The following is an 11289-nucleotide window of genomic DNA, read 5'->3' as shown; positions in this document are numbered from 1 at the left end:
CCTTCTTTTTTTCAAAACGGCACCAGATTTATTAAACAGACACATTCAGTACTGACACGTTTTGAAAAGACATTCATATATAAAAATGATTTATCAACAATAATTTTTCTTTCTTTCTTTCTTTCTTTCTTTCTTTCTTTCTTTCTTTCTTTCTTTCTTTCTTTCTTTCTTTCTTTCTTTCTTTAATTTAATGGTCTCTGTGACTGTCTTTACGCCTATGAAACGTGTCTATTAAGCTTTTAAAACTTATTTAATCTTTCAGGCAATGCGTCATCAAACCAATCAAATGAAGAGGAGCTTTTTTTTTAACTCTTTAATGTTCGTTCTTCTATAGCTTGATCTGGTACAAAGCTAGCAGTCCACAGTAAAACCCAGTGACTTTTATTTTGAAGTTCAGTTCTGTCTTTGGCGCTCATGGCTTCACATGCGCGAGGAGAAGGGCGCAAAATTTCCCGGGATATTTGGGGCCTAGAAATAAACAAGTAAGTGTGAGTTTGTAATACAATTTAAATTTGAACAATTACGGCGTTAACTGCTTTTAATTAATAATGAAAGGTAACGTTACACATCAATGTTACCCATACTCTCATTTCCACAAAATTGCTAGTACGCTAGCTCCGGATGTGAGTTAGCATAAGAACTTGTATCGAATAATAATCAGTTCTTTTAGAATCAATCTGATAATGTATCCGAATTCTAAAGACTTCTAAACTAAGCATTTTTTGAAGTCTTGTGATATCATTGACACAGGTTAATGGCATATATAATTTGTGCATGCGAACTGATGTTTAGACCATGTAAACAAAGCGCTCAAAATCTTTTTTACTTTTTTAAAAATCTTTATGTATATAATATACATAAGACGTGTGATAGTTGCTGAGGTATTGATTTGTTGATCTGAATAAGAAGTTCATATGTAGTAAGTAGAAGTTTAATTTTAATGAATTGAAGGCATTCTCAACCTTTGCAGTCTCATGAAATCTTGTATGTTGTGTATATTCTCTCATGCAAATCCTGCTTTCTAATGTCTAATGGAAACCCTGAAACGAATGTAGTGTATTTCTAGACCATGCCCTTGTTGTAGGTCATAAATGCTGCTGTTGTTTTGTCTTGCAGCTGACTGTCGTATGCTGCTCTTGAACCTGAGAGAGAGAAACCTCACACAGTGACGTGTAGAGATGCCGCCTGTGTCTGGTCCGGACTCGAGTCCGGTTGAAGAAAGCTCCGGGGGTCTTAAACGTTCAGACTGCCTTTGTCCGGTCTGTCTGGACATATTCCTGGAGCCCGTCACTTTGCCCTGCATGCACACCTTCTGCAAACCCTGTTTTCTGGAAACCGTGGACAAATCCAACATATGCTGCCCGCTCTGCCGAAAACGTGTGTCCACTTGGGCCCGACTCCACAGCCGTAACAAGACCTTGGTGAACGTGGAGCTGTGGAGACGGATACAAGACGCTTTTCCCACTCAGTGTGAGCGGAGACTGCAGGGGATCGAGGATGACGATGATGCTGGTAGCTTGATTTAAGCAATATTTGCTGATTTTAGGGTTTGCGTTGGTTTTAATCACTTATGCAATCTTTTTTATTTCCCCAGTAACGATTCCGAGACCTCGCGTTTGTCAGCCAGGAGAGCTGAGGAAAGAGTATGAGGATCAGATCAGTAAGGTGAGAGACTCAGGACGGTTGAAATGCAGTGGCACCTCACTGAATGAACACTATTACAGCGTGCAGGAGCGGGCTCGTGTGTGTGTGTGTGTGTGTGTGTGTGTGTGTGTGTGTGTGTGTGTCCCTTCCTGCTTTATGCTGCATGCATTATAAACTGTGCTGCGGTCGACCTTTTGAAAGATCGGAAATTTAGAATTGTTATTCAGTTTTGAGTCTTTGGTTAATTTTGGTCTTTTCCACACATTTAATGTTTTAAGATACCTAGGGATGTAATTGCAGTTAAACACTTTTATTAATTCATTTACTATTATTATTTAGATTTTTTTTGTTTTATTTTTATTATAATTCTGTTATGGTTTTATTTGTTTGCTTGTGTTTTGCTGATGTAACTTTAAATAATCCTAAATAAACATTTAAATTTATGGTACTTCATCAATTTATAGAAACTTTATGCAGTACTTGGTCTTCTGAGATTAGAGAAATTAGGGAAATTTGAGTTGCAGAATTAATCATGCCATTTAAAGGTTTGGTGTCTGTTAGATATTTTTATGCTTTTGTAAGAAGTCTTTTATGCAAGAATGCATTTATTTGATTAAAAATACTGTAAAACAATTATATTGTGAAATATTATTACAGTTTTAAATGCCTTCAGTTTTTAATTTGAATAATTTTATAATGCAGTGGATTCCTGTGATCGAAGCTGTATTTTCAGCATCATTCCTCCAGTCTTCAGTGTCACATGATCTTCAGAAATCATTCTATTATGATGATTTGCTGCTCAATAAATATTTTTTGATTATCAATGTAAAAAAAAGAAATGTGGAAAAACTGTGATGCATTTAATTTTTCATGATTCTTTGATGAACTGAAAATTCCAAAGAACTGGATTTATTTAAAATATAAATCTTTTGCAGGATTATAAATGTCTTCACTGTCACTTTTTATAGATGTATTGTATATTTTTCTTAGTAGCCTATTAATTTCGAATCTGAAACTAAAACTGACACCAAACCTTTGAACAGACTTCAAAATCGAATTATTACTTAAAAAAAAAAATGTATTCCTAATTATCATTATTATTATTATTATTTTAATTGTATGCACATTGTCAATCAGCGAAAAAAAGAAAAGGTTCTTGTTGTGAGGGCTCATGACCTCACTTCCTGTTTGAACAGCTGGTGGAGGAGAAGCGAGCTCTAGAGGAAGCGGAGAGGAGAGCCAGTGAGGAGTACATCCAGCGGCTCCTGGCTGAGGAGGAGGAGCGTACGGCGGAGGAGAGGAGGAGACAGGAGGAGCAGCAGCTGGAGAACGACGAGAAACTGGCCAGACTGCTGAGCCAAGAGCTGGTGAGCCCACACTTCATCCTCATGTCAAAACAGCAGTCAAATCTGCCTACAGTACATTGGGACTGTATGAAGTTTGTCACATGTAACAGCATGTGACAAGCTCAGCCTTCAAACCAAATAGTTAGCTGTGTTTTATGCTAATGAGATTATCAGTAATTTATGGAAGGCCGTTTCCACCACGGAAATAAAAAAGGTTGTTGCGTCTTTAACAATTCTGACTTCATTCTTCCAACAATTGCGTGATATAAACTAGGGCTGGGCGATATATGAAATAAAATTTATATCTCGATATTGGGAAATAATTAAACTAATAATTATAAATATATTATTTACAAAGATTTTAGCTATGAACAAAAGACTGTCTCTGGTTTAAGAGAAGCTCAGTGGCATGAAACTATGTTCCCACTGCCACTAAAAACCCTCTCAGATGGGGAGCTATGAAGCACATAGCTAATTTATATATACAGTCGTGGCCAAAAGTATCGGCACCCTTGGTAAATATTATCAAAAAAGGCTGTGAAAATTCATCTGCATTGTTAATCCTTTTGATCTTTTATTTAAAAAATTCACAAAAATTTATCCTTTCATTGGATAAGAATTTAAAATTGGGGGGAATATCATTATGAAATATAAAATACACATTGGCCACAATTATTGGCACCCCTAGAAATTCTTATGAGTAAAATATCTCTGAAGTAAATTCCCATTCATATTTACAATTTTTAGCACTAGGGGTGTGCACGGATAGTCGAACATTCAAATATTCGTTCTGCTTTAATTATTCGATAAATAAAAATGATATTCGAATTTCGACATATTTTTGCTTGCCATAAAAATAAATTTAAAAAGAGTCCACAATAAAACCCAATTCGGTCACTTTCTGTGATTTTCCACGGCATATTTGAAGATGTATGCAAGCAAAAAATAATTAATGAATGAATAAGAACTGCGGTCTTCTACAGTACTTCAAATATGCCGTGGAGAATCACAGAAAGTGACCGAATTCAAGAACATTCTCGATGAAAACATGGGAGAAGTAAGAACAGTCAGAACATTTTCCTTGATGCTAGTGGTGCGGATGCAGCCACTGCCAACGATGAAGAGGATGCAATGCCCACTCGTCAGTTCTTCAGCGGTGATTATAGAGAGTCCAGCTGAGACGAGTGGGAACAGTTCTTGCTGAAGCCATGTATTCCACCAGATGAGGATCCCATTCACAAAGCACTTCACAAAACTTATTCGCTTAGCACACCGTTATTTGTGAGTCCCGCCAACGTCTGTGCCGTCAGAGCGCGTTTTCTCCATGGCCGGCCTTATTGTTAACAGACTAGGAGCCGACTTTCCCCCGATCAAGTTTACATGCCTGTGTTTCTGATCAAGAACATGTAAAACAATAGAAAAAAAAGCAAAAAAGATTTGCTGAGAGTTTAGAAATTTCAAAGTTAAGTGTAGTCTGCGTTCTACAATAGCCTAATTGCTGCTTTACGTTTTTTCTTTGTTCTCTTTTTTTAATTTTTTTTTTAATCTATACTTTTGTTTGCACGCATTGTTAAAGGTTTTCAGCTACAAAACACGATGTGTAATGTTCAAGCTTATTGTGTGTAAGCTTGTTAAAAAATGACGGAAACAATAAATGTTGCTGAAAAATAACGTCTGTCTTATTAAACTTAATTTAAATAAACGAATATTCATTTTTTTGTGAGCTCAAATATTCGAATGTGATATTTGCGGAAAACGCCCATCGCTATTGAGCACTCCAGCATTCACAGAAATTAGATTAGATTAGATTAGATTCAACTTTATTGTCATTATGCAGAGTACAAGTAAAGAGCTAATGAAATGCAGTTAGCATCTAACCAGAAGTGCAAGAAAATAGTGTTTTATATACATAAAAGTGCAGAGTAAGTAAAGCTATGATATACAGAATGTACAGTGGAGTTGCTATATACAGTATTGAGCAGAGTATATACAGAGTATAAATATGAATGCAATGTAGATATTGTATGTACATTATGAACAGAGCAATGAAGGATTATATATACATTATGAATAGCAGGAACGTGAGAACAGTGGTAATAAATACAGTTGAATGAGTGTGCAAATATAAAGAGGGAAAACAAAGCCCAAATGCCCTTAATCATCCATCACAATCAGAAAAACTAAAGAATATATTTCTGATGTGCAGCAAAATATGATTGAGCTTCACAAATTAGAAAATGACTTTAACAAAAGAGCTAGAGCAGTGAAAATTCCCATTTCCACCATCAGGACAATAATTAAGAATTTCCAATCAACAGAAAATGTTAGAAAACTGCCTGGAAGAAGTTGTGTGTCTATCGTCCTAATGCACGGTGAGGAGGTCAGTTTGAGTGGCTAAAGACTCTCCAGGGGTAACTGCTACTTTCTGCAATTCTCCAGCGGAGTCTCAGGTTTAGAAAACCTTTTCAAAAATGGTCAAACAGCACCTACATCACCACATGTTGTTTGGGAGAGTTACCGGTACAAGAAAAGTTCTCCTAGCTCATCCAAAAACAAACTAAAGCATATTCAGTTATCAGACACGACTGGAACTTCAAATGGGACTGGCTTCTATGATCAGATGAAACTAAAAATGAGCTTTTTAGCAGCAAACACTCAAGATGGGTTTGGTGAAAACAGGGATAAAAAGTACCCCATGTATACAATGAAATATACAGCTGTATTTCTGATGTTGTGGGCCTATATTTCTGCTGGAGGTCCTGGACATCTTGTTTAGATACATGACATCTTTGATTATATCAAATACCAACATATAAAAAATCAGTAAGTGACTGACTCTGTTAGAAATCTTATAATGGGCCATGTTATATAATCACATAACAAGGCAGAATAGTTTTTATACTGTAATAATAGCATTTTTCATATATTTTATTTATCACCTGCTGGAGATGACTTGGAAAAAAACACATATTGCCGCAATTGTGTTTTTTCTCATAGTCTGTATAAACGGTTTTTCTGTGAAAACAACTGTTTACATACAGTGATAGTTGGACGCTGTTGCCCATATTAGGAGTTTCCTGGTATGATTTACTGACCCTCCTGCTTCGAGTATGAATGAAACACACACTGCAGGAGATTTTAGCGCTCAGTCATGTTCGTCTGGCCTTCTAGGTCCAAATAAAACATCAGGTCATGTGCAAACTATCCTGTCTCTTTGAGTTTAAATTTAAATTTATTCACACCAGTTCTTGAAAACCTCTATACGAACACACTTGACCGAAAAAGTGCGGGGGACGAATTTCCGTGTTATCAAAAGTGGGGGGGACACATCCCCCGCGTAATCTACGCCGCTGGGCGATATATGATATAAAATGTATATCTTGATATTGGGAAATAATTAAACTAATAATTATCTTCCAACCATAAAATAATCCAAACACAAACCTCAAAAACAACACAGAAATGGGTCACTGAGCTCAAAACCAAGCTTCTGCTATAGCCATTCCAGTCCTCTGACCTGAACCCTACAGAGAATGAGAAGAGTGAACTGAGGAGGAGAAGCTGGGAATCTGAAGGGTCTGGAGTGATTCTGGATGAAGGAATGGTCTCTGATCTCTTGTCAGGTGTTCTCTAACCTCATCAGGCATTATAGGAGAACATTTAGAGCTGAGAAACTGACAAAAGGAGTTTCAAAAAGTATTGAATAAAGGGGTGCCATTAATTGTGTCCAATGTGTATTAGAGAAAAACCTTTATTTCATAATGATATTTCCCCCCATTGCATTTAATCAGCGACCACAATCACAAACAGTTGAGATCTCGTGACAAAACACAGACTGGCTGAATGACTTTTGAGAGGTAAAAACTTGCAATTCTGACTTCTTTTTTTCTTCTCCCAATTCATTTTTTTTTTTTTTTTACAATTGTGTGATATAAACTCACAATTGCTAATTAAAGTCCAGTTTTTAATGGAGGGGGGGGGGGCTGATATGTTCTCAGAATTGCGAGTTTATATCATACAATACTGAGAAATTTTATTTGTTATTCACTGGCAGAAAAGTCTCAGTTCACATCTTCCACAGATGTAGGCCTAAAAATGTCTTAAATCGGAGCAAAAAGTCCTAAATTCATAGTCGTGACTGGTGATGATAGTCAAATGCTGCTGCGCTTGTAGTTTTCTTTGCAGATCTGTCAGTAAAGCTGTTTTGTGGTGTTTGTGCAGAATTCAGGACCAATCTCTGAAACCTCCTGGACCACCAAACCTGCTGATAAAACACCAGCCAAGAAGACCAAACCATACATGGGAGACATTGAGAAGTGAGTATCTGCTGTAGAGCCCCAGTATATCAGTAACGTGACTCCTCATCCGTTCACACCTGGCTGGTGTTGATCGTACTGAAAGTGGTTTTTATGTGCTTCATTCTCTTATATTCAGGTTTTTACGTCCAGCGCCTCATAAACAGCCAAGCAGTTCTGACAGCAGCCCAGACTCCTCTCTGATGGCTAACAAGGTGATCTCTTTATGCTTAGACTCGCTCATTTTATAAATGAAGTGATAGCAAATTAATTCAAGTAAAATAATATGATTATAAAAATAAAAAAAATTAAAAGAAAATAAGAATCAATCAGTTCTAAAAGAAAAATACTCAATAAATCCATAACTAAATGTTTTTGAGACCATATATATATATATATCTATATATATATCTATATATATAGATATATATATATATATATATATATATATATAGATAGATATGGGTGTTTTTTTTGTTTTTTTGCTTTTTTTTGTAAGGAAGATATTGATTTTATATAATATTAGGGAAACAACATGCATGTTTACAGGAGAAAAGGATAACTGTTAAATTACAATATTATTTATTATTATTTTTATTTGACTAAATACAGTAAAAACAATAATATTGTGAAATATTCATTACAGTTTCAAATAGCCATTTCCTCTTTAAATATATTTTAAAGTGTAACTTGTTTTTGTTCAAAAGAACAGCGTTTATTTGAAACTGAAATCATTCATAACATTGTCTTTGTCCCTTTTGATCAACTTTATGAATCTTTGCCTAATACATATTATTAACTTAAAAAAAAGAAGAAAAATGAATGAATGGTTTATGTTCAAAAATTATCAATGCTCGAAATTATGACCATTTTGGTCGCATATGCTCTCGAAATTAAATCTGTGCAACCTCAAAATCTATTTGGGAGCATTTGTGTGAGAGTATTTGTTTTCAGAGTATGTCCCTTCTGAGTGTTGAAACGATAACGGCAGGCTGCATAACCAATTAAACTTCATATTTACATTCTTAACATATAATGTAGATTTTATAATAGTTAATATTAGCTGTCCATCACCCAGTCACTGCTTTCCTCCGTCAGGTGATGGAGCTAACTACTGCGGGAAATCTAAAGGCTGAAGAAGAGAGAAAATAAAAAAAGAAACTGACAGATTTCTTTTGCGAACCATCTAAAGTTACAAATAATGGTGCTGTTGATAGCGATCGTGGTGAATGTTGATCCACCAGACAAACAGAAGGAGTACAGTTTTCGGAGAGAGTTGTTGAAAGTGGCTCCGCTATGAAAGTGCTTCTATGCACTGCATTCACTGTAAAGCCTGTGGGACGGTGTTTGCTGGTAACAGCGCTCATCATCAGATCTACACATTTACTAACTGATGTTTTACGATGTGCGTTTTGACATTGAGAACATTGCAAAGTCCAAACAAAACGCCTACAGAGAGTGCACGCATGCATGACGTCAACTCTGTTAGGTTAGATTAGTGCACGTGCGCTTTAGAGTGCGTTCTTTCACTGCAAGATTCAGTTTATTGAAATGCATCACAAAATTCAATATATGGGGCCTTTATATAATTTCATAGTTAATCAATATGACAAGACTGCTGTTTTTTCTCCAGAAATCTGCATGATTGCAAATGTAATATTGATTTTATACAACTTTTCAATAAACAAGTTAGTGTTAAGAGACTTACATTTTAGACACTATATTGCCTATTTCCCAACAAAAATAATTTCAAACAGTCACAGTGCTGTTTTGCGTCTCTGAGCAGAAAGACCGTGTTTTGTTCCTGAAAGAATCATTTGTTAAATGATTCAGTTCAATCGCAATGACTCGCCTATCAACAGTCACTTGCTTCCACCTGCTGGTGGGTTTAATTTCACATTTAAAGTTTCAAATATTTCAAATATCAGTATTCAACATTTTATGTTTACAATATTAGAATTTAATTTATGCATGTGTAACTGCAGGTTAAATGAATTCATGAGTGTGTAAATGCCATTTGATGCAGCTTCTGTGTTTCCTCTGCATTGCAAAGATGGATTTTGTTGATTGATACTTGAATTTGCTTGATAACGGCCCAAATATCTTCTTCTAATTGACTGATTAAATATAAGAGTTTGACTTAAATGATAATGCACACTTTTAGAAAAAAAGTATTTAAGGAAAAAGTTACCATTAAAGGTAAAAACAAACTTATTAGGAAAAAAGAAATTTCTGTCACTGCTGAGAACATAAGTATCAGAACTTGGGTAACACTTATGATAAAAACCCAGAAAATATTGAGAGATCATTTGTCAATAACGCACACCTGTAGCTGCCAGCCATTCCATGCAATTGGCCCGATGTAAAATTTAACCCTGCATACACCATCCTAACTCTTTCTAAAGAAGAGCTTTGCTTTGTCGTTTACAAAAGAGATCTGTCCGTGTTCTTTTCATTTTCTCTCTTCTTCAGTCCTTTCTTTTCCTTGCGGTTAGTGGAAAGCAGTGACTGAGTGATTGACAGCTAATTTAAAATCTGCATTAAAATCTGGAAATATATATGTGGTGCTCCTAAATGTTTGGTGAATGCTCCTAGATTTTTGACGTTGGGAGCACCGGTGCTACCAAGTAAAAAAGTTAATTTCGAGCCCTGATCATGCCTGTTTAGTTGAAGATATAATACTTTCTGGACAATTTCCAGTTTCAAAAACAAGACTTCCTGTTTTTTAGGAGAACATTCTGAGCCCTCCAAAAGCCCTCTCGGCACGATCTGTGGAGGACACAAGCAAACTGAGCACACCTGTGCCTGACTACAGCGGGAAACCCTCCACCTCCAGCTCCAGCTCCAGCGGCCCACAACACACTTGTGTTTTTAACAGTCCGAACAGCAGTTCACTGAAAAGAAAGAGTTCAGAGGTGAAGCTTCAGACTGAAGCGGATCTGCTCACTAAGAGGCCCTGCGAGTCCCCTTCATCCGACGGCGTGTTCCTGTCTGAAGTAGTGTGGAACGAGGAGGCCCTACGGAGCCGCTGGCAGCAGGAGGAGGAGGACCGCAGGCTGGCCATGCAACTCCAGAAGGAGCTGGACCGCGAAAACTCTGTGGACCGCAGGAAGGGTTCAGCCGACGGCTATCCGCTCCGGCAGAAACCCCCTCGGCCTTCCACAAGCTCAAACACAGACGAGGAAAACACGAGAAAGAGCATCAGTGCACGGGCGACTGGGAGGAACAGCGAGAAAACCGACAAGAGACTGTCTGGAACAGTAGGAACGACCCCTGGGAAGAGCCCTGCGTCTTCTCCTTCTACAACCGTCCCGCCTGCTTTGAAGAAGGGGCCGAAGCAGACCACCCTTACTGAGATGTTCCCCAACCTGAGCAGCTGAGTGTTGCTCTGCTGCTTTTATCGGTTTCTCATTCAGCCTTCAGACTCGAAGCTCTTGTGAGGTGCTGCGCTGCTACTCAAGGACGTCCTGCAGCCGATTTCCGTTGTCTTTCGGTTTCTGCTCATATGTTGCTAACACTCCTTCAGTGCCTTTCCAGGGAGGGTCATACCTGTCGTGATGATATAGTTTCATTTTATAGAGCATTTTTAAAGTTATGACTAGTTTAGAGTCTGAAATGGTGTTAATGCTGCAGAAGAATATCAGTTTGTAAGCGTTTCCAGGCATTTCACTTTGGTTAAATAAAAGGCAAGTTCGGTTTAAAAGAGAAAAAGAAAATGTGTTGTGTGGTTATTTGACAAGTGAATAAAAACACAACTGGGTTAGCAGCTGTGTCTCTTTCAGAGATTTCTCTGTGGTTGGATTTAGTAGAAACCGGATCTTCAGGATCTGTCTCTTTGTTGCTGTAGTTCTGTGTTGTTTGGACACAACCATTCACTTTCAGTTTCCTACTACCGATGAAGTCTTCACATACTTTCTGATATTAAAGAATGTTGCATTTAATACACCAAACAACCTTTCCCTGAAGCTTACAGAAGCTCCTGCTAAACGAGCTCTTGTGATTTT

General features: G+C 37.1%; 1 protein-coding gene across 1 annotated transcript; it reads left to right on the top strand.

The window, feature by feature from the left end:
- The first annotated feature begins 333 nt into the window (after positions 1-333).
- rnf168 (ring finger protein 168) lies at positions 334-11001 on the top strand. Its single transcript, XM_052576484.1, has 7 exons — positions 334-482; positions 1117-1512; positions 1595-1665; positions 2841-3011; positions 7212-7306; positions 7425-7500; positions 10015-11001. The coding sequence occupies exons 2-7, from the start codon at positions 1179-1181 to the stop codon at positions 10663-10665; spliced, it is 1398 nt and encodes a 465-aa protein (XP_052432444.1). The 5' UTR covers positions 334-482; positions 1117-1178; the 3' UTR covers positions 10666-11001.
- Positions 11002-11289: the final 288 nt, after the last annotated feature.

Source organism: Carassius gibelio, chromosome B15 (genome assembly GCF_023724105.1).
Source record: "Carassius gibelio isolate Cgi1373 ecotype wild population from Czech Republic chromosome B15, carGib1.2-hapl.c, whole genome shotgun sequence".
Classification (NCBI taxonomy): domain Eukaryota; kingdom Metazoa; phylum Chordata; class Actinopteri; order Cypriniformes; family Cyprinidae; genus Carassius; species Carassius gibelio.
The sequence above is the reverse complement of the archived record's forward strand: the minus strand, read 5'-3'. Positions and strand labels throughout refer to the sequence as shown.

Bases quoted from the DNA above. Each gene is read 5' to 3' on its own strand.
- rnf168 (XM_052576484.1), top strand. From the start codon at position 1,179: ATGCCGCCTGTGTCTGGTCCGGACTCGAGTCCGGTTGAAGAAAGCTCC. The intron at 3,012-7,211 runs GTGAGCCCACAC...GTGTTTGTGCAG, and splicing joins GACTGCTGAGCCAAGAGCTG to AATTCAGGACCAATCTCTGA. The intron at 7,501-10,014 runs GTGATCTCTTTA...CCTGTTTTTTAG, and splicing joins CCTCTCTGATGGCTAACAAG to GAGAACATTCTGAGCCCTCC.